At 43.9% G+C, this 23,770-nt stretch overlaps 1 protein-coding gene across 1 annotated transcript; it reads left to right on the top strand.

Moving 5' to 3' along the window:
- Window positions 1–8,748: 8,748 nt before the first annotated feature.
- Window positions 8,749–23,033, top strand: manf (mesencephalic astrocyte-derived neurotrophic factor). Its single transcript, XM_048548143.1, has 4 exons — window positions 8,749–8,932; window positions 15,438–15,565; window positions 16,187–16,328; window positions 21,795–23,033. The coding sequence occupies exons 1-4, from the start codon at window positions 8,842–8,844 to the stop codon at window positions 21,977–21,979; spliced, it is 546 nt and encodes a 181-aa protein (XP_048404100.1). The 5' UTR covers window positions 8,749–8,841; the 3' UTR covers window positions 21,980–23,033.
- The last annotated feature ends 737 nt before the right edge of the window (window positions 23,034–23,770 follow it).

Here is a 23,770-nt window from a genome sequence, read left to right as displayed (position 1 = left end):
TGTTATTGCATCAAGTCCATGAGGATCTCCGAAAACGAACATGACACAGTGAGTCATAGGCAGTCTCCGATATTTGTCCAGGTTCTTGTAAACAGTCAGTCAGCTGCTAAAGATGGTCACAGACATGATCCTCTTTTTACTATGGATAAGGAACCGATTCCCCATCAGTCCACCACCTTTCTTGACTCTTTCTGCTCTATTGTGAACTATGTACCTCCAAGTCAGGCAGGGATGAAAGTGGATGGCATAGCTGTTACTTTTGGTGCAGTGGATAGGTATCCAGAATGAGTGAATAGGTGGCTCAGAGGGCCTGCAGGGTTCAGGGTGTCAGGGCTGGTGTGGGTAACAGCAAGCAAGGGAAGATATTTCAGGCAATAATGAGAGAAGTAGAGATGATACTTAGTGGGAAGTGGAGACAGTATTAGAGATAGGGCGAATGTGAAATATTGGAGAGAAGTTGACAGCACTTACACTAGTGAAGTCATTAATCTACATTATTATGCATTCCTCCAGATGGCTGAAACTACACTGACCTGGGTAGCAACCTTGGACCAGGCTGGCTTGGTCCAGTGTCATGGCCTTCATCTGGAAGCTGGGGCGCTTGTCACCTGATCAGAAGCCCCGTCCTCACAAGCAGTCAGTGCCAACTGGAAGTGAAATAGCAAAAAGACACCTCTGTACTTTACACTCATGACATTGAGGGGTGGCCAGTCTCCTCTTCTCCATCTCTATGCTGCCATTAAACACTTAAAAATTCAACTTGAGGAAGGTCAACTTGACTCTGGGTAGGTAGCACCTCCCCACAGATGCCGGCATACCTGCTGAGTTTCTGTAATATTTTCTGTGATTGTTTCAGATTTCTAGCGTCCGCATTTTTTGTTCTTATTTGACTGTCAGTCCAGGGCTGCACTGCAGAATTGCTGACATTTGCTCCAGATATTGCAGACAAGGGGAAAATCAGCATCCTCTCCTGGCAAGCAGCCTTCTGGAGGTCCGCGCTGTAGTGGTGCTGAATCAGGATTTCCCACTGCCCCCAGGGTCAGCACTGGAGGTCACAATACCAGATTATGCCAGCCTAGTATGAGATTGCAACCTGGGTTAGAACACTCTTAGTCGTCTGGAAGAATGCATAGCACAAGGTCATTGTCCTTCATCACTCTGCCAGGATTTTTGTTTAAATTATTCATCCATGGGCTGTGAATGTCGCTAGCTGGCTAGCATTTATTGCCCATCCCCACCTGCCCTTGAAAAGATGGTGGTTAGTTGTCTTCTCAAACTGATGCAGTCTATGTGCTGTAGGTTGACCCACAATGCCCTTAGGAAAAGAATTCCAGGATTTTGACCCAGCAACAGTGAAGGAACAGCGATATATTTCCAACTTAGGATGGCGAACTGCTTGAAAGGAAACTTGATTATATATGCTGCCCCCTTCTCCTGAATGGAAGCGGTCGTGGATCATTCATGAAACAGCTCAAGATGGTTGGGCCTAGGACATTACCATGAGGTGCTCTTATGGAGATGGTCCTGGAGCCAAGATGGCTGACTTACAACAACCACAAACATGTGCCTCTGTGCCAGACATGCTCCAACCAGTACCCCCCAATACCAACTGATTCCAGTATTGCTAGGGCTCCTTGATGCCACACTCGGTCAAATTCAGCTTTGATATACAAGGCCTGTCACTCTCACTTCGCCTCTGGAATTCAACTCTTTTGTCCATGTTTGACCAAAAGCTGTAATGAGGTCAGGAGCTAAGCAGGCTTGGCCAAACCCAAACTGGGCATCACTAAGTAGGTGCTGCTTAACAGATCTGTAGATGACACCATCCATCACTTTACTAATTATTGAGAGTAAACTGATAGGTTGGTAACTGGCCAGTTTGGATTTGCTCTACTTTTTGTCTTCATTACATGCCTGGGCTCCGTTCCGCATTGTCAGGTAGATTAGTGTTGCAACTACTGGAACAGCTCGGCCAGGGGAGAGGCAAGTTCTGGAGCAGAGGTCTTCTGTAATATTGCCAAAATGTTATCAGGGCCATTGCTTCTGTATTAATTACCCGGAGCTTCCACATGTTTTTTGATATGACATGCAGTGAATGTAACTGGCTGAAGACCAGTATATGGGATGCTGGGGAGCACAGGAGGAGGTGGAGATCGATCATCTACTTGGCACTTCTGGCTGAAGATTGCTGCAAATGCTTTGGCCTCATATTTTGCATCCACGTGCTAGTTTCTTCAAACATTTAGGATGGGGATATTTGAGAAGCATCCTCCTTCAGCAAGTTGTTTAACTGTCCACCACCACTCGCGAGTGAATGTGGTATGACTGCAGAGCTTAGATCCGATCCAGTGGTTGTAGGATCGCTTAGCTTGGTCTGTCACTAGCTGCTTAGGTTGTTCCCTTATTCATTCACGGGATAAGGGTGTCGCTGGCTAGGCAGCATTTATTGCCCATCCCTAATTGCCCAGAGGGCAGTTAAGCATCAACCACATTACTCTGACTCTGGGGTCACATGTAGGCCAGACAAGGTAGCGATGGCAGTTTCCTTCCCTAAAAAGACATTAATGAACCAAGTGGATTTTCGAACAATCAACAACGGATTCATTGTCATCATTAGATTCTTAATTCCAGTTACATTTATTGAATTCAAATTCCACTATCTACTGTGGTGGGATTTTAACCAGAGGCCCCATGATGTTGTCTGGGTCTCTTGATTAACAGTCCAGCGATAACACCACTCAGCCATCAACTCCCCTTTGACATCCAAGTATCCTTTCAGTCTCTTCACCAGGTTGACATCTCATTTTTAGGTATGCCTGGTGCTGCTCCTGGCATCCCCTCCTACATGCTCTACTGAATCAGGGTTGATCTCCGTGGTTGATGGTAATGGCTAAGCAAGTGATGTGTCAGGAATACAATTTTGCTGCTGTTGATGACCCCCTCATCAATGCCCACTGCTACATCTGTTCGAAGCATCTGCAGCTGGCAGATTGGTAAGGATGCAGTCAGAAGTCTGTTTTTCCCCTCTAGTTGGCTCCCTCACCACCTGCCACAGACCCAGTCTAGCACCTATGCCCTTTAGGACCTAACCAGCTCAATCTGTAGTGCCACTACAAAATTGCTCTTGGTGACAGGCAATGAATCCCTAAAAGTGTCCAGTAGCGGATCGGAGATGTGCCATGGGGATCCTCAGAAGCTACACTGAATGCGAATGTCCATGGTTTTGGGGCACACGCAGCTGGAGCCCTGAGATATTGTCGCCCAGTCTGCAACATCAATGTAGGTCACAGCAAATTACTAACTGAATCCAACAGGTGCTTGCTCTGGTATTCTTGCTGAGTTTTTAAATTCAGTGACTTCACTAAGACAGGAGAGTGAACATTAATGAGGTGAACTGAGATGTTAACAAGGTACTTAACAAGCTATCATGACCATCAACAGGCAAGTCACCACTGCCTAATTAGAAGGTTACCACAGCACTTGAGAGAAGTATAAAACAGGACATTCCCAATGTTGAAAAGGGCCTCACCAGAATTCCTGACAACAAAGTGTGAAGCTGGATGAACACAGCAGGCCAAGCAGCAACTCAGGAGCACAAAAGCTGACGTTTCGGGCCTAGACCCTTCATCAGGGTCTTGGCCCGAAATGTCAGCTTTTGTGCTCCCGGGATGCTGCTTGGCCTGCTGTGTTCATCCAGCTTCACACTTTGTTATCTTGGATTCTCGAGCATCTGCAGTTCCCATTATCACCAGAATTCATAGAACGTAGAACAGTGCAGCACAGAACAGGCCCTTCAGCCCACGATGTTGTGCCGACCATTGATCCTCATGTATGCACCCTCAAATTTCTGTGACCATATGCATGTCCAGCAGTCTGTTAAATGACCCCAATGACCTTGCTTCCACAACTGCTGCTGGCAACGCATTCCATGCTCTCATAACTCTCTGTGTAAAGAACCCGCCTCTGACATCCCCACTATACTTTCCTCCAACCAGCTTTAAACTATGACCCCTCATGTTAGCCATTTCTGCCCTGGGAAATAGTCTCTGGCTAGCAACTCTATCTATGCCTCTCATTATCTTGTATACCTCAATTAGGTCCCCTCTCCTCCTCCTTTTCTCCAATGAAAAAAGTCCGAGCTCAGTCAACCTCTCTTCATACGATAAGCCCTCCAGTCCAGGCAGCATCCTGGTAAACCTCCTCTGAACCCTCTCCAAAGCATCCACATCTTGCCTATAATAGGGCGACCAGAACTGGACGCAGTATTCCAAGTGCGGTCTAGCCAAAGTTTTATAGAGCTGCAACAAGATCTCACGACTCTTAAACTCAATCCCTCTGTTAATGAAAGCCAAAACACCATATGCTTTCTTAACAACCCTGTCCAATTGGGTGGCCATTTTAAGGGATTTATGTATCTGCACACCAAGATCCCTCTGTTCCTCCACACTGCCAAGAATCCTATCCTTAATCCTGTACTCAGCTTTCAAATTCGACCTTCCAAAATGCATCACCTCGCATTTATCCAGGTTGAACTCCATCTGCCACCTCTCAGCCCATCTCTGCATCCTGTCAATGTCCCGTTGCAGCCTACAACAGCCCTCTATACTGTCAATGACACCTCCAACCTTCGTGTCGTCTGCAAACTTGCTGACCCATCCTTCAATCGCCTCATCCAAGTCATTAATAAAAATTACAAACAGTAGAGGCCCAAGGACACAGCCCTGTGGAACACCACTCACCACTGACTTCCAGGCAGAATATTTTCCTTCTACTACCACTCGCTGTCTTCTGTTGGCCAGCCAATTCTGTATCTAGACAGCTCAGTTCCCCTGTATCCCATTCCTCCTGACCTTCTGAATGAGCCTACCATGGGGAACCTTATCAAATGCCTTGCTGAAGTCCATATACACCACATCCACAGCTCGACCCTCATCAACCTTTCTAGTCACATCCTCAAAGAACTCGATAAGGTTTGTGTGGCATGACCTGCCCCTCTCAAAGCCGTGTTGACTGCATTTAATCAAGCTATGCTCTTCCAGATGGTCATAAATCCTAGCCCTCAGAATCCTTTCTAACACCTTGCAGATGACAGACGTGAGACTTACTGGTCTGTAATTGCCGGGGATTTCCCTATTTCCTTTCTTGAAGAGAGGAATTACATTTGCCTCTCTCCAGTCCTCAGGTACGACTCCAGTGGAGAGCGAGGATGCAAAGATCTCAAGCGGCGAACAATTGCATTTCTCGTTTCCCAAAGCAGCCGAGGACAAATCTGGTCCGGGCCTGGCGACTTGTCAATCTTAATGATTGACAAAATTTTCAGCACATCAGCTTCCTCTATCTCTATCCATTCCAGCATGCACACCTGCTCTTCAAAGGTTTCATTCACTACAAAGTTCGTTTCTTTCGTAAAGACAGAAGCAAAAGACTCATTTAGGCCTTCCCCTACCTCCTCAGACTCCACACACAAGTTCCCTATGCTATCACTGATCGGTCCTACTCTTTCTTTGACCATTCTCTTATTCCTCACATAAGTGTAAAATGCCTTTGTGTTCTCCCTAATCCGTTCTGCCAAGCCTTTCTCGTGCCCCCTCCTGGCTCTCGTCAGGCCATTTTTGAGCTCCTTCCTCGCCTGCCTGTAATCCTCTAGAGCTGAGCTTGACCCTAGCTTCCTCCACCTTACGTAAGCTACCTTCTACCTTTTGACAAGAAGCTCCACCGCTCTCGTCATCCAAGGTTCCTTTCTCTTACCCCTTCTTGCCTGTCTCAGAGGGACATATTTATTCATCACTCGCAACAACTGTTCCTTAAACAGTCTCCACGTGTCTATAATGCCTTTACCATGGAACAATTGCTCCCAGTCCATGCTTCCTAACTCATATCTAATCGCATCATAGTTTCCTCTTCCCCAATTAAATATCCTCCCATTTTGCCTAATCCTCTCCTTCTCCATAGCTATGTAGAATGTGAGGCAGTTATGGTCACTATCATCAAAATGCTCTCCCACCACAAGATCCGATACCTGCCCCGGCTCGTTTCTGAGCACCAAGTCTAGAATGGCCTCTCCCCTCGTCGGCCTGTCAACGTACTGAGTTGACCCTCCTGAACACACCTTACAAAAACAGTTCCATTCAAATCTTCTGCTCGAAGGAGGTTCCAATCAATATTGGGAAAGTTAAAGTCACCCATTACATCAACCCTACTACGTCCACACTTTTCCAAAATCTGCCGACCTATGCTTTCTTCAATCTCCCTGCTGCTATTGGGGGGCCTGTAGTAAACCGCTAACGAGGTGACTACTCCCTTGCTGTTCCTAATTTCCACCCATACTGACTCGGTACGCAGATCTTCCTCGACAATGGAAGCTTCTGTAGCTGTGATACCCTCTCTGGTTAGTAGTGCTACACCCCCTCCTCTTTCTCCCCCCCCCCCCAATTCTTTTTAAATGCTCTAAACCCTGGAACATCCAGCAACCATTCCTGCCCCTGAGAAACCCATGTCTCTGTTAGGGCCACAACATCGTAGCACCAGGTACTGATCCATGCTCTAAGTTCATCACTTTTATTCCTGATACTCCTTGCGTTAAAGCAAACACACTTTAACCGATCCCTTGGTTCCTTCCCAGGAAAATCCTTCCCACTAGCTGGTCTACCTCTTGCTATTGCCTCACCTGCATCAACTCTCACCTCCGGGAGACAGCTCAGGTTCCCACCCCCCTGCCATACTAGTTTAAACCCTCACAAACTACTCGAGCAAACCTTCCACCCAGGATATTGGTCCCCTTCCAGTTCAGATGCAACCCGTCCTTCTTGTACAGGTCCCACCTTCCCCAGAAGGCATCCCAATTATCTACATATCTGAAGCCCTCCCTCCTACACCAGCTGCGCAGCCACGTGTTAAGCTGCGCCCGCTCCCTGTTCCTCGCCTCGCTATCTCGTGGCACTGGTAGTAAACTAAAGAACACTACTCTGTTTGTCCTGCTTTGCAGCTTCCATCCTAACTCCCTGAAATCACTTTTTATATCCTCAATCCTTTTTCTGGCTATATCATTAGTGCCAATATGTAACACGATTTCTGGCTGTTCGCCCTCCCCTTTTAGAACCTTATACACCCGATCGGAGACGTCCCGGACCCTGGCACCAGGGAGTCAACATACCTTCCGGCAATCCCGATCCTGACCACAAAATCTCCTGTCGATTCCCCTAACTATCGAGTCCCCTACCACGAGTACTTTTCTATTCTGCCCCTTCCCTTCTTTGCCACAGTGTCAGGCTCAGTGCCAGAGAACTGACTACTATGGCTTTCCTCTGGTAGGTCATCCCCCCCCCAGCAGTATCCAATTCCTGTCCAATTATACCACAACCCACATTCAGATTCCTACAATACTGACAGCCTAAAAAAATGTACAATTCAACCCACCAACTCCATTTCTCTCTCCAAAGCTATCTAACCTGCTGTTTATTGCTGGTATTTTCAGTGTTTGACTCAGATTTCCAGAATCCAATCTGTTTCTGCACTAATTATCTTCAACTTCTGGTGGCTCCAGCACAATTCTGTGCGGTTGGCAGTGTTCCTTAAGGAAAATTAAAACCAAAAAAACCCCAAAGAATTGCAGATGATGGAAATCAAGAACATCAACAGAAATTGCTTGAAAAACTCAGCAGACCTGGGAGCATCTGTGGAAAGAAAGCAGAGTTAGTGCTTCTAATCCAGGGACCCATCTTCAAAACCTGATTAAAATTGTTGAGTCATATCTGTTTACGAGTGGTAATGCTTTGCTGAACACATAGAATTATAATTGAAATGTACTTTGGAAGTTTTTTTATTTTTGATTGAAGGTCGGTGTAACATTGTACCAGCATGCAAGGCTGGACATGTAAATGAAACCAAATAAAGGAACCTTATAACAAGGAGATGAGTGTGAATGGAATTACTTTTGCTCTACAGATTAAATATTCTTACGATCTGGGGTGCTCCAATGTCTTGTTTCCATTTCTACTAGAGCTCTTCTCGAAAACCCTCACGCTCTACGTCAACCGCCGAAAGAGAGCTCACGCTCGCCCCACTCCAACATCTGCGCACGCGCTGGCCTCGCCCATTCCCGTCCCGCTCCAACTCCAAAGTTGGCCCCGCCCTCCACACGCTGGTATGTCCTCGCCGGTCATGGGAATAAACTCCGCCCCATTTTCTTTTCCACCCATCCCACCAAGAAATGGTATCAGAGATAATGGGAACTGCAGACGCTGGAGATTCCAAGATAATAAAATGTGAGGCTGGATGAACACAGCAGGCCAAGCAGCATCTCAGGAGCACAAAAGCTGACGTTTCGGGCCTAGACCCTTCATCAGAGAGCCACCAAGAAATGGATCACGTCTCATGATTGACCTTATTCCCCATACCGAACGCACTCTGGGTCCGCCCCCTCTTGTGCTCCTAAGATGCTGCTTGGCCTGCTGTGTTCATCCAGCTTCACAATTTGCTCTCTTTCGGTGTGTTGTGGAATAATTTCCCCATCCGAAATCGCCTACAGGAAGTGACGCCAGGCACAGGGGCCTGGTGGATTATTCCGACTGGCTGATACTCCTGAGCCAATCGCGAGGCGCCAACTGGCCGCTGGGCGACCTCGCCGGGCGTAACCAAACGTGATGTACCCGTTTGTTGACGTTTTCAGAGCGACGTTCATCCTAACTAATAGGCGTGGAGAATGTGCGGGGCGGGGATTGCTGTGGTAAGACGTGGTCCAATTGAAGTGTGGAAGACCGGTTTGGTTGCACGGTGCAGTTGTGTTGCCGGCAGAACTCGAGGGGTGGCCCTTTTCGGTGCGGTGGAGTGTTGGAGCTGAAGATGGGCAGGATACTCTTGGCTAGTGGTCTGGCTGCGGTGTTAGTCTTCTTCGTGACGCCTTCTGAGACACTGAAAGAAGGAGAGTGTGAAGGTAACGATGGAGTCAGGAGATGAGGAAGGGGGATTTGGAGAAGGGTGGGTGATTGGGAATGAGGTGGTTATTGTGATGAGGGTCCGGGTGCGGTTTTTGGTACTTGCTGAAGGGGGTAGGCTTACCGTCGTGAAACTAGTTATTTGGTTGGGTTGGGTATAGTTGAAGAAGAGTTTACAAGGCAATGGAATTGAACAGTTCGGAAACAAACCCTTTGGTCCAACCAGTCCGTGCCGATCATAATCTCCAAACTAAACTCGTCTAACCTGCCTGCACTTGGTCCGTATTCCTCCAAACACTTCTTTTTTGTATATCCAAATGTCTGTTAAACGTTGTAACAGTATCCGAATCCACCACTTCCTTTAGAAATTCATTCCCCACATGAACTACTCTTTGTTTTTAAAAAAGCACTTGTGAGAGGGGGAAAAATTCAAAAGGGACCTAAGGGGCAAAATTTTCAAAGGGTGGCAAGTGTGTGGAATGAGCTGCCAGGGAAAGTGGTAAAGGTTGGTACAATTACAACATTTAAAACATCTGGATGGGTATACGAATAGGAAGGGGTATGGACCAAGTGCTGGCAAATAGGACTACGTGAACTTAGGTTAGCTGGTTGGCATGGACACGTTGGGCCAAAGGGTCGGTTCCTAAGGTGTATAGCTCTAATCGTGAGCCTCTAGGTTTCTGTACTGCAATACTACCCAAAGCCTTTCTTATAACTGAGTTCTGCCTTTATCAAAATGCAATATCTTGCATTTATCCAAATTCCACTCTGTTATGCCTCTGGCAATTAACCCAATTTAAGATTATTCAGTAAGGGTTATGTTTATTTAGCAAGGGGTATTATTGGGCTTATTGTTCATTAGACAGGGTTTGGGGTGGTATTGGATGGTTATGATGCTGTCATCTGGGTAAAGTGAGAGTGTAGCTGAAGATCAATTTAGTAGTATTGAGAGTGGTGGCATTGGTTTATAACACTGTCATGTGGCTGTCTACAGCAATAAAGTCAGCTTCATTCTTTCACTTTGTGTAGTCTATTTTGCTAGAGTGTATCCAATTTCCTTTTGAAATCATTGATCATCTCCACACCTCTGCCCTGCTCTCATACACTCACACTCAAGCATCAAGTTTTGAGTCATCACCACTTGCTGTGTAAGACTGGTTCTTTCTTGCATTCCCTGGTACCTTTTGCCCAAAACCTTTAAATGTACCTGCAAATAATGGGAGTGACTTTGGCCTCTACGAAATCTTCCCTCAGTCTCTTCTCTCATGAGGAGAACATCCCAGCCTCTCAATGAGGCCATGCCATTATTAGTAACCTTTAGAACAGTCAATCATGATTTTTCTTCTGCAATTCTGTGTTAACCTTAACTAAATCAAATCTGTCTTGACTTCTTTCTCCTTCCAAAATATTACCCACTACAGATGTTAAACTCACTAGCCTGTTCTTGATAGGAATGTCATTGCACCCTCTCTTGATTAAAGCATCATATTTGCCACTCTCCAAATGTTCTGGCACTTCCAGTGTATTTGGGGAGAGAATATGGCCAGTTCTTATGCTCCTTTCTCCCTATCTTCAGTGTTCTTCATGCAATCCATCTGGACCAAGCAACTTGTTTAACCCAAGCATAGCCATCCTTCCCAGTATATCCTGCCAATCAATTTCAATTGATAGTGGTATTTTGCCAGCATTACTTGCCACAGTAAATGTCAGTGCAATGTACTGATTAAGTCTTTTAGCTTCACCTTGCACCTAGGATCACAGAATGTATGTTGCATGGAGGTGGCCACTTAGCTGTTGTTTCTGCTGGCTCTCCAATGCCTAAATGCACTTCTGACTTTTCCCTGCAGCTCACATGTTCTTCCCTTTTATGGGCAATAATCCAACTCCCACTTGAAGTCTTCAATTTAAAACTGCCTCCACTGCACTCTGGCTGTGTGTTCCCAATCCTGACCACTTGCTGCACCTTCATGTATTTGTTCCTTAATTTAACAGTTACCTTTAAATCTGTGTCCTCTTGTTCTTGATCTCATCAATAAGTTTCTCATTTCTATCTTAACCAGGTGACATGACTGCCTTTATAAAATCATTTTTCGACCTTTTCTAAAAGGAATTTCATTCCATCTTCTCCAATCAATGTAATGGAGGCTCCTCGTCCTAGAACCGTTCTTCTCTGTTTCCTCAAAGCATCTGCCATCCAGTTTGCCCTTAATAGGCCCAGTAAACTGGCTTCTACCTGCTTACTATATACATGCCACTAAAATACTTCGAGGGAAGGTCCTGGGAAATGGGTGGGTGCTAGGGAGGGATGGGTGTGGTTGGCAGGCGTTTCTTTCAGAAGGTGTAATGTGGAGTGTGTGGATCTATTAAAGAAGTTTAGGGTAAATGTATAGAAGTGATTCAAAGGTTGGGGGGTGGAGGGGGGAATCTCCCAAAATGAAGCAAGGTTGACAGGAGGTACAGCAAAGACATTCCAGATCTCTGGTAAGAGAATGCAGGTGAATCATCCAATAATGCAGAAAGTTTGCCCAAGTTTCTTATTTTAAAATGTAATATCTCAGTAGTGCTTTTGAGCAGTGATTTTTTCGAAAGCTGCTGTTTTGTTTCTGGATTACTAATAATGGAAAGGAACAGTTATTCTTCTTTCTCACTAAGCAGATTAAATGCTACTTCTGACTGTATTTGTCTGCTTTTTCCCCTTGAACCATTTCCTTTCTCTTGCTTTAGTTTGGACCATACAAAGCTTCAGTCTGCACATACAGAGCCACCAGGTTAGGGATTCTGAAATGTTTACCGAAGTGAATGGAGCTGCAATCTGGAATGTACTCAAATACATGGAGTGGGGCTTGAACTGATTATCAACTGCATGAGAATGCAACCTCTGAGTCAATCTTACCCTGCAAGCAGTGCTGCAACTGGAGACCCATTGCCTTCAAAATTATCCACCACCAGGGATCTTCAGTCTGGGTCTCACAAGGCAGTACCTTTGATCTTTGTATTTGTACTGCAATGTATGAAATCAGTGGTTTTTGCCAGCTGTGAGTGCCCCTTCATATTGCTACAGCTCCCTGAGAAATGACTGTAGCTCCAACCAATCTGTGGACAACATAAAACTATATTGTCAAATGTCAAAAGTACTTATTTCTTCTCAGAGTGAATTATGGATTGTATAGTCGGTGGATGACATGCAGATTCCACAACTGGCTTCAAAAGGAACTGGAGGTGATATGGAGAAAGAGGAACCCGCTGAACTGTTTTTATAAAAAGTGCTGATACAGACTTGATTAGCTGAATGGCTTCACTGTGTGCTATGCTGTTCTATGGCTTGAATTAGTTGGCATCTTCCCAAAGAATAGGAAAGGTTGTAATAGTATTTGAATCAAAGATGGGTGCGTGTGTTCTCATTAGGCACACTTCCAACCTCTTGTGCACCATTATGACACCTACTAACTTTAAAATTTGCATTCAGTAGCATTGGCTGACATCTGCATGGCCCAAAACTGGAGTGAAAACACAATTTTAAAACTAAGGAATTTCCCCATCTGCATCATGACTGTTCAAAATGGCAAATCATAGTCAGCAGGGAAGGTCCCTCTTTTCATCTCTGCGTTTACTGACCCAAGTTCAAGAATGAACCAGACTGATCTTTAGCCTTGGCAATTTACAGTCTACTAAAGTTCTGGTTATGCATTGTAACCCCTCTGTAAAATAGACTGCATAGGGAACAAATAGCATCAAACTTTTCTGCATTCCATAGCAGAAATTTGCCTTGAATATTGTGATTGACAGTGACTAGATATTAATCTGGTCAGTGATTGTTTTTTTTTCTCACGCCTCTGGCGCAGGTGGGACTTGAACTCAAGTCTAGGGACACTAGCACTGCACCACGAATGCCTTGGTTGATAATCAGCGAATCCCTACGGTGCAGAAGTAGGCCATTCAGCCCATTGAACCACATCAATTCTGAACATCATCCCACCCAGACCCACCCCCTACCCTGTTCCTGTAACCCTGCATTTCCTGTTGCCAATCTACCTACCCTGCACCTTCCTGGAAGCAGGCAATTTAGTTTGGCCAATCCACCTAACCTGAAAATCTTTGGACTGTGGGAGGAAACTGCAGCACCCGGATACAAGGAAAATGTGCAAACTCCACACAGTCACTCAATGGTGGAACTGAACTTGGGTCCCTGCCGCAGAGAGAGAGCTGTACCAGCGATTTCAGCCACCATGCTGCCCCTAATCAATCATGTAAGATTGTGATGAGTCATTACAAGATGAGCAAATTGAGAGACAGTCAACTGTTTCTAATTGAATCTCAATGTGCCATTCCAGAAACTTGGAACAAAATCTAGGCTGATACTAGCATAGTACTAAATAAATGCTGTGATAATTAGAGGTGCTGGACAAGCTACTAAACCAAAGCCTTGACTGAATGTAACAGATCTGGATGCATTATTTAAAGAACAAGGATGTTCTTGCGCCCTGGTCAATATCAACCCCTCAATCAATTCCACTAGTACAGTTAGAAACGTAATTATCTCTGTGCCATAAGTATTTCTTTTGGTCCATTATATACATGCAAGTTAACAACTATCCTGTCCAGTTCTACTTTCTAGCTCTCCATTGGTGATATGGAGAAGGCTATTTTGCTTGTCAAGCCTGTATGAACATTTGAGATTGTGGCTAATCTGCATTTAATTCCATACTCCCACTGTTAGCCATTTCACTTGTTACCTATGGTTGACAAAAATAGCTGTTTAAAATCTAACAATTGATCCAGTATCCTCCGTGGATTACAATACAAGTGCATTGCCAAGGCTTTTCTAAAAGGGAGTATATCTGCCCCCTTTTTCAGGGGGTGTGTTCCAAAGCCGCACTGCTTTCTGGGTCACCCATTCCCTCTTTCTGCCCAATCATAACCTGTGGAGTGACTACCTTCTGAAATGCACTGACCAAGTCACAATGATACCAGCTGCACTCTTGCAATTGTCCAAGGGACAAGAAGCAGGGACTGGAATTCCTAAGTGACATATAATAAGCTGATCTGATAATTTATTTTGTCTTGTTTTCTGTGCACAAACTGGCTGCTAGTTTTTCAAATTTGCAACTTTGATTCAAAAACACTTGACTGTAAAGTGCTTTGGGACATCCCATGGTGTTAAGGATGCTATAGGAATACAAAGCTTTCCAATAGTTTGTGCAGGGTGACCACAAAACCTGTTGAGCACCAGCTGGAGATTTAGATTGAACATAAACTTTGTACCTCAGTGCCTGGGGCTGAAGGGGTTTAATCCCTATTTTGAGTGAGGAGCAATACATAAGGCACCCTGAGCAGACACTCCACTTCGTACATGTGCCTCAGGATTTAGTATTGTTTTTGTCTGGCTTCCATTGTTTGGGAACGGACTCTCATCTGGAGACCTCCTATAGTTGTTATTTCCAGACTGCTTGAATTGAATGAGTTGTGTAGTATGTCTATACTAGACTGTGGCTAGGATAGGGAGTTGGACGGCTGTCCATCTACACAGTTTTTTTAATCTAAAACGGGAGACAGATCAGGAACAGGCAAAGGGGTGTAACAGCTAAATACAGGTTCAGAGGTTTTTGACATTAAGTTTGGAGCGGTGCAATTGGAGAATTCTATACTGCGTGTTAAACACAGCACAGAAAGAAAGTGGATATGTACTGAATTCAAGTTAGAAAAACAGGCTTTAAAGAGCATTTTGGCCTCTTGTGCTCAATTATGTGTTTTGGTGCTTGGGGTCCGGAGAAAACTTTTCGGGGAGTAAATTTAAAGATGTGGTTTAAATTTGGTGATTTTGGGAAGATCCATTTGGATATGTAAACTTTTAAGGTTTCATTTTGAAGAAACTACAATTTTAAAACATTGCTGGGGTTGTCATCTCTGCAAAAGATTTGAAGTGTTTAGAGCAGGACTGACTATGAAGCGCAGGTTGCGGTGATTGGGCACTTGCAAGTTTAGTCTGGGCAGAATCATTGTTGTAAACAGAATTTATACCCAGATTGTAAAGAAAAGGATGTGCTGCTTTCATTGTCTAGAGCCTTGCTGAGATGCCAAGTGAGATACCGCATATAGTTTTGGGAATTTCAGCTCCTGAAAGAGAGATTGATCTTGTAGGTGATGAGTTGGAGATTCAGCAGAATGATACTGTGACTTAAAGGGTAAAATCGTGGGGACAATTTGCATGAATTCTGTATTCATTCGTGTTTAGGAGTTTGGACGTTATCTTATTTGAAGTGTTGATATTTTCTCCATAGAATCCAGCACAAGATTGTAAACCTAGAAATTAGGGCCAGACTCTGCAGGAATGAAATATTGAGTAACTCTTTTCACACTAAGAGTAGTAAACATGTAGAAATCTTCACAGTAATGCTGGGGTGAATTGCAGCATAATGACCTCCCCCAATTTCTACACCAGCTAAAATGTTTTGTTTTGTTAGTCAGATGTTAATGAAAGTTTTTTTTCTTTGTTTATTCTTCTAGTATGTTTGTCGTTCCTGGAGCGGTTTTATAACTCACTGAACGAACAAGGTGTAAACTTTACTCCTGATGTTATAGAAGAACATCTAATCCAGCAATGCAAGGATGTCAAGGGCAAGGAGAACAGATTTGTAAGTGGGTAGTCATTGCACATGCAATAACGATGCGATGTAGTTTTGATATGCTGGTAGGTTAATACATACCCGTGAAGGATGATGCAGTATTGCCTTTAAATCCACAGCAGTTTGCACTGTTCTGCAAAAACTGCTTCAGCTTTAAAGTCTTTTTCTGCAAAGCCACCACTGTCCTCCCAAGCCACCACCGCATACTTGTAGGGAGCAGGGTGACTCAGGAGAATGTGGACCTATTCTCTGGCCCTTGAGCATTGAAGTGTAAGTTAGATACTGCAGGTGTAAACTTTAATCCACACGTTATCAGATTTTATGCGAGCAGTACTTTTGTCTCCCATAAACCTTGACAGATGGGCAATGTTTATTTCCAATTCTAGATGACTCATTTGTGTTAGCTGTGCTTATATTTTAAGATATTTTGGATTCATTAATCATGGCTTGAAGAAATCCAGCATACTATCCAGAACAGTTTAGGGGCAATTTACTGATGGCCAGTAGCCAAATAGTTTAAGCCAAGTAAATAAATATGACAGTCAATGACCAAAGAAGCAGGCCAATCTGAAAATGAGAGGGGATTGGGGAAAGTACAAATGCCACTAATGTATCTTACTTTATTTCCAGTGCTATTACATTGGAGCAACACGTGATGCAGCCACCAAGATAGTTAAAGAAGTCTCCAAACCCATGAGCAATCATGTGCCGGTTACTAAAATCTGCGAAAAACTGAAAAAGAGTGATAGTCAAATCTGTGATCTAAAATACGGTAAGAGTTAGGGTAGTTGCAAAGATGGTGCTTGAAATGGTTTGGTTTTGAGGACCAGTTACATAAACTTGGCTTAAATTTCTTCGATTAGATGATTCAGGGGTTATTTTAATCCAATGATTCAAGAATTAGTGCAAGCCAGTTCAATCACTGTAATCAATCAACTCCTCCGCATTGAATGCTGTTTGCAGCTATTGGTAATAATCACTGGTAAACAGCACGGAAACAGACCCTTTGGTCCAACTCATCCACGCCAATCAGATATTCTAAAATCTGGTCCATTTGCCAGCATTTGGCTCATACTCCTCTAAATCCTTTCTATTCACATACCCATCCACATGCCTTTTAAATATTGGAATTGTACCAGCCTCCTCCACTTCCTTGGGCAGCACATTCCATAGACACACACCACCCTCTGCATGTAAAGGTTGTCCCTTGGGTCCCTTTTTAAATCTTTCCCCTCTCTCCTTAAATTTATGCCCTCTAGTTTTGGACTCCCCTACTATCGGGTAAGAGACCTGGGCTCTTCACCCTATCTATGCCTCTCATGATTTTCTAAAATTATATAAAATCATCCCTCAGCCTTTCTCTCCAGGGAAAATGGCCCCAGCCTATTCAGCCTCTCCCTAATGTTCATTCAAATCCTAGCAACATCTTTCTAAATCTTTTCTGATCCGTTTCAAGTTTCATAACCTCCTTCCTTTAGCAGGGAGATCAGAATTGAGTGCAGTATTTCAGTAGTGGTCTAACCAATGTCCTTTACAGCTGCAACATGACCTCCCAGCTCCAGTACTCAATGCACTGATCAATAAAGGCAAGCATACCAAATGTCACTTTCACTATCCTGTCTACCTGCGATTCTGTTTCCAACGAACTATGAACCTGGACTCCCAAGGTCTCTTCTGTCATTTAAGATATTTATATTAAGGTGTTACTGATATTTATTATTTTTAGGTAGTATTTTCCTTAGTTTGTATTTTTAGCCCTTATTATCTGCCTTCCTTGTTGCATGCCAAATGATCATTGTATGGTTCCTATTTTTCTTCAGACCAGTTTTATTTTACATTAACCACTTCCAGAAATAGTTCTGCTTTATTTATTGGCATACTTTGACTCAGCCCACCTGTAATGGCTCTTCATGATGAATCCGCAATCTCCGCCTGCAGTGTAGAAATTCCAGGTTTAATTCACTGGAGTCCGTTACTAATTTATGTCTGTCAAGCAAACGAAGAATTCTAGCTGACTGAGCTCCAAACCTGTCTTTGCTTGCTTGATGCTAGTGGTGCAGTTTTAGTTTGTTTCGCTGTTAATGCTGTTCTGCTTGGAAGTCAGTGGTGAGTGGTCTGTCCTTGGGCCTCTACTGCTTGTAATTTTTATTAATGACTTGGATGAGGGGGATTGAAGGATGGGTCAGCAAGTTTGCAGACGACACAAAGGTTGGAGGTGTCGTTGACAGTGTAGAGGGCTGTTGTAGGCTGCAGCGGGACATTGACAGGATGCAGAGATGGACTGAGAGGTGGCAGATGGAGTTCAACCTGGATAAATGCAAGGTGATGCATTTTTGAAGGTCGAATTTGAAGGCTGAGTACAGGATTAAGGATAAGATTCTTGGCAGTGTGGAGGAACAGAGGGATCTTGGCGTGCAGATACATAGATCCCTTTAAAATGGCCACCCAAGTGGACAGGGTTGTTAAGAAAGCATATGGTGTTTTGGCTTTCATTAACAGGGGGATTGAGTTTGAGTCATGAGATCTTGCTGCAGCTCTATAAAACTTTGGTTAGACTGCACTTGGAATACTGCGTCCAGTTCTGGTCGCCCTATTATAGGAAAGATGTGGATGCTTTGGAGAGGGTTCAGAGGAGTTTTACCAGGATGCTGCCTGGACTGGAGGGCCTATCTTATGAAAAGAGGTTGACTGAGCTTGAACTTTTTTCATTGGAGAAGAGGAGGAGGAGAGGCGACCTAATTGAGGTATACAAGATAATGACAGGCATAGATAGAGTTGATAGCCAGAGACTATTTCCCAGGGCAGAAACGGCTAACACGAGGGGTCATAGTTTTAAGCTGGTTGGAGGAAAGTATAAAGGGGATGTTAGAGGCGGGTTCTTTACACAGAGAGTTGTGAGAGCATGGAATGCGTTGCCAGCAGCAGTTGTGGAAGCAAGGTCATTGGGGGCATTTAAGAGACTGCTGGACATGCATATGGTCACAGAAATTCGAGGGTGCATACATGAGGATCAATGGTCGGCACAACATCGTGGGCTGAAGGGCCTGTTCTGTGCTGTACTGTCCTATGTTCTATGATGATACTTGTGTGCAGTCTCCTCAGATTTAAGGGTACATTTTGGAATGGTTTTCATTCTTCTACACAAAAGAACTGAACCCACCAAAACAATAGTATGCTGGTAAGAATGTCCAGGGCATGGTCTGTTTGAGCCATTTCCTTTAGATTTCCACAGTGTGATGAACACTCATTCTTTTTCCTTGAAGACATGAATTCTGTCAAAGAATTGTCAACGTCTAAATATGTAGTCTAATGGGGAGGTAATGGCATAGTCGCTTTTTAACTGGACTGTTTAATCCAGAGAACCAGGGAGTCTTCTGTGGAAAACAAACAGGAGCCTGGAAGAATACAGCAAGCCAGACAGCATCTGCAGGGAAGGGGAAGACAATGTTTTATTACCCTTCTTCAGGACTCAGTCCAATTATGAAACAGAAAGGTCATTTTGAGTGTGTGAAATCTTTGTCGAATGTGTGGTAGAGGTCATTTGAAAGTTTGTGAAAGGGAAGCCTTGAGCTGGGGGAGGGATGAGGAGAGGGAGTGGAGATGCTGGCACATTGCAGAGAGGATTGAGTGGAGAATCCAGAGAGAGAACTGTTTCTGGAAGCATTGAAGGCGTTACGGGTATAGAGCATTGAAGGAGGGTCCAAATGTTGATGGTTTAAAACGTACCTGGAGGCATTGAGGGATGAGATGGCAAAGACAGGAGCTGAGGAAGGTCACATGGCTGTAGTAGCAAGTTTATTTCATGGTGTGGTTGAAGGGCTGAAGAGGTCACAGCAGTGTGACAGTAAGAAAGGGACTCTGAGTTCACGTCTGAGGGAGGCAGAGAACTTCTTCAAAGTGAGCATCCAATGAAGAGACTTTGCAGTGATGTAGACTTGATTCGAGACCAAAAAAAAGTCAGTGTTTCCTCCAGATGCTGCTTGGTTTGCTGTGTTCTTCAAGACTCCTGTTTATCGACCTTGGATTCCAACATGTGCAATTTTTTTTTTGTCTTTAATGTGCTGTGGAGCCAGACTTGAACCTTGCCTTAGTAGAGTGTGGAATTTGAGTTCAATAAAACTTAAAGTTTGAGTTTAATGATGACCACGAATCCATTGTTTGTCGGGGGGAAAATGCATCTGTTTCACTAATGCCGTTTTAGGGAAGGAAATGGTCATCCTTACCTGGTCTGGTTTACAGGTGACTCCAGACCCATAGCAATGTGGGTGACTCCTAACTGCCCTCTAGGTGATTAGGAACAGGCAATAAATACTGGCCTAGCATAAAAATTCACTACTCCAAACACTGCTGGAATCATGCTCCCTGTGAAGATATTTCCAGAGAAGAGAATGCTGAGTTCTTAAAAATATTGCTGGACAGTGTGTTAACTTTTGCATATTTCAGCTTGTGTTTTTGCCTAAAACCAATTTAGTCAAGGCTTGGTGATCCATCCAATACTTGCTTAATCTTACCCCAGGAACTTCAGTTCAGATGAGTTGTATCCCAGACTACTATGAAAGATGAGGGAGAAAATCACAGGCCCTGACCCAAATTTTCAGTTGATCTTTCGTCACCGGGGACTGCAGGACAGCTAGTGTGGTTCAGTTTCTCAAGAACAATGGGAGAGATATGAGGGATCTACAGACCAGTGAGTCTTGGGTCAGCAGTCAGAAAGCTACTGGAGAGAATTTGTCTCCACTTGGAGAAACAAGGTTCAATTGGGGTTAATCAGCATGGCTTTCTCAAAGAGAGGTCATACTTCATGAATCTGATTTGAATTTTGAGGTGACTAGGCATCAGATTATGGTAGTACATTTGATGTAATTTACATGGATTTCAGTAAGGCTTTTGACAAGGACCCATACAGGAAACTGCTAAAAGAGGTAAAATGCATCAGATTCAGGGTGACTTGGCAAGTTGAACCCAAAATTAGCTTAGTGGCAAGAGGTGCAGTATGGTAGTAGAAGGCTGTTTGCTTGGAGGCTAGTGTCTAGTGACACACTAGTGATCGCAGGTGATGACTATTTATATATCAATAAATGTAGATGAAAACATGGGAAGGGATAAGTTTGTAGATGACAAAGATTGACCAGCTAATTGACAGTGAGGGAGTAGGTCTTGGGTCATAGGAAGGCATAGACATTGATTAGATGGGCAGATCAGAAGCAAATAGAATTTAACCCTTCAAGTGTGAGATGTAGCCCTTTTGAATGAAGTAACAAACCAAGGGAGTACCTAATGAATGGAAGCACCCTGGGAAGCTCAGGAACAGATATCATGGGGTACTTGATCACAGATCCCCGAAGGCAGCAGAAAGATTAATAGGGTAGTGATAATGGCAAGTATCCATTATGCCTTTATCAGTTAAGTCATAAACTGAGAGTAGGGAGGTTATGTTGGAGGTGTACAAAACTTTGAGTATGTGCCAGCTGAAGTACTGTGCTGTTGTGGTCACCTCACTTAATGAAGGATGTGATTGAACGGGAAGGGGTAATTCCCCAGAATGTTACACTTTGGCTACAAAAAGAAGCTGAATAAGTTCTTGCTTTCTTTAGAGAAAGTGGGCAGTCAAGTGACCTGAGAGACATCTACAATATTGAGGGGCATGAACACGGTGGACAGAAACTAGCCTTTTCCCTTGGGTCAGTAACAAGGTGGTAAGCTTTTAAGGGGAAAGGCATTAGGTCTGATGAAACATTTTCATCTGGAGGGTGATTGAAGTGTACTCGGGTGATCACGAGGTAATATAACATTCAAGGCTGTGGAACTAGTGTAGGTTTAGTGTATTTTTGATAGTATGTCCTGGGTGGGCTTAAGAACCGCTTCTGTAGAGTATGATTCGATGATCTTAATTTAATAAATGTCAACTCTTTGTTTAATCAATGGACTATTGCAGCTTCCTGAAAGCAGGGGTGGTTTTATTCAACTGCTGAAACAGCTTTGTTTGATGTACAACAGCATAATACAAAGGAGAAATGTACACTTGTGTATTAACATTGCAAAATTTTTAGCACAGTCAGGCACAGTGTGTCCAAGGAAAAACAGGCTACTCCAAGGGCTAGCGTACACAAGACTGTCCTCTCAAACAGAGAACTGCTTGGCCTGTGGTTGATAAGGAACTGTTTATTCAGGGAGAAAGGGTGAAGAATGGTGGTACTGACTGCATCTTGTCTTTTTTTTTCACTATGCTCAATCACAGACAAACAGGTGGACCTAAGCACAGTTGATCTGAAGAAGCTGAGAGTCAAGGAGTTGAGGAAGATCTTGGACGAGTGGGGCGAATCATGTAAAGGCTGTGCAGAGAAATCTGACTTCATCCGCAAAATCACAGACCTGATGCCCAAGTATGCGCCCCTTGCTGCCAAATCACGGAGCGAGCTCTAGTGAAGTTCAAGGATACCCTGCTTCCACCTCATTATTGTACATTTCCATTGGTTTTTCACTTGCCTTTTTGTATTTATTAATAAAAAGGGGACTTTAATGTCTTGAGATTTGCTATAAAATAAACTGATTTGTGGGAAGTGTTGCTTGTGGTGTTTTGGGGCGGGTCCATGAGTTAGGACATGGAAGTGCTTGTAAAAGTTGATTTTTAAAATGTGTGCTGGCTGGATTCACTGAGCAATGAAATGGAGTATGGTCATGCAGCAGTTCCCTGAGAAATAGCAGCATTTCTTTTTGATGGTTAATACAGTTCTACATTCTGATTTGCCTAGGCCTTTGGTTCAAATCTATTACTAATTGTTTGGGTTAGTTGGCATGCCTGTTGTAAGGGCCACATGAATTAATTGGAATAATCTGAACCTGTTCCTTGTTTGGCATGAGCTGTAAATATAATTTCATCAGTTGGTTATTTAGCACTCCAGGGACTCCTCTAGTAATGTCCCTTATGTCCAGCAACTTCCAGTCCATGTTCTAAATCAGCAGATCTATATGCTGAAAGAGGAATCTGCACTGGCAAATGTATATTTGTAAACACTTGAAGTGCTGGCATGGGATTAAATTGTGATGATTCCTCATGTTCTTCCCTTCCTCTAGCCTTTTTGCTTAAGCCATGGTTCTTATTGAAGAACCCTGGGAAGGGAAGGCAGTAGAGAATACATTCCACCATGAGCAGAGGTGGAGGGTACATCTCAAAGATGTGCTGAAATGGACATTCTTCGTAATGTCATATTAAAGCAATGATAGGGGCTTGGCAGCTCATCGGGTAGGTGGAGGGGCTTGGAGCTGACATTAGGTAGCAATGTCTTACTTTGGTAGAATTGCCCTGACCTTCAATGCAAAGACCTACTCTTGTTCTGTCTCACCCAATCCCAAGTATGAAAGCCAGTTGTCCAGTCTGTCACTCAACGATCCTAGTATGCTGCAGATATCTATTAACCCACTATTTTTGTTGTGTTTACAAAAAAACTTTGCTCATTAAACAATTTTTTTTCTAAAATTGTACTATGGTTTTTGTTTTCTAAGCAACATGATATAAGTGTGATGGACATCCCCAACCCACCCTTGCAGAATAATGCCGTCCCCCTTTTTAAAAAAAAAACTCAGTCTTCAGAGATAATGACTTTTTTGTGAGTAACAGAAACAGATGCAGGGTTTGTGCCTGGTAGATTAGTCATACTTTATTCTTTTTGCATCATAACAATTGCTTTACCCGTGTCAGGCTCTACCCTGGCTGATCTACAACTGAAGCCTTCAATTGTGCTGCTCTGTTACTTCCAGACACTCAGTCCTGCTGACCTTCTATTGTTAAACCCCACCTCGCCCCCTTATATCTTGGAACAGCTACTGGTCTTGCTGAGTTACAGACATTCCTAGATGTTTCACATTTCTTTCATTGTATGTAGCTCCCTAAGCTCAGGTCAGCTTGTGTCTGAGCCTTCCTGCGATCTCAGCTCTATCTTCCCACTCCTGAAAACTCCACACCTGCCAGGCTTTTGATCACCTTTCCTATTTTCAGTTTATCAGGACATAAGGTGGTATACAAATGGAAGTTGTTTACCTAGGTGTTGCTGTTTGTGAGCTCTTAGAGGCTTTCCCCTCGAAGGGGAAAGGGGGACGTACGGATGTGAAACTTGCAGAAACCTTTATTTTTTTTCAATGTGCCTGCCTTGTTTATAAGCTGTAGATTTGCACCCTCATTATTCATAGAGAGAAGCTTGAGTGGAGGTTGGGTAA

The sequence above is a fragment of the Stegostoma tigrinum genome, chromosome 11 (genome assembly GCF_030684315.1).
Source record: "Stegostoma tigrinum isolate sSteTig4 chromosome 11, sSteTig4.hap1, whole genome shotgun sequence".
Lineage (NCBI taxonomy): Eukaryota > Metazoa > Chordata > Chondrichthyes > Orectolobiformes > Stegostomatidae > Stegostoma > Stegostoma tigrinum.
Note: the sequence above shows the minus strand (reverse complement) of the source record. Positions and strands in the feature narration are given on the sequence as shown.

Excerpts from the sequence above, each read along its gene's own strand:
- manf (XM_048548143.1), top strand. The coding sequence starts at position 8,842 with ATGGGCAGGATACTCTTGGCTAGTGGTCTGGCTGCGGTGTTAGTCTTC. Across the intron at positions 8,933-15,437 it reads GAAAGAAGGAGAGTGTGAAG|TATGTTTGTCGTTCCTGGAG; the intron begins GTAACGATGGAG and ends TTATTCTTCTAG. Across the intron at positions 15,566-16,186 it reads AGGGCAAGGAGAACAGATTT|TGCTATTACATTGGAGCAAC; the intron begins GTAAGTGGGTAG and ends CTTTATTTCCAG.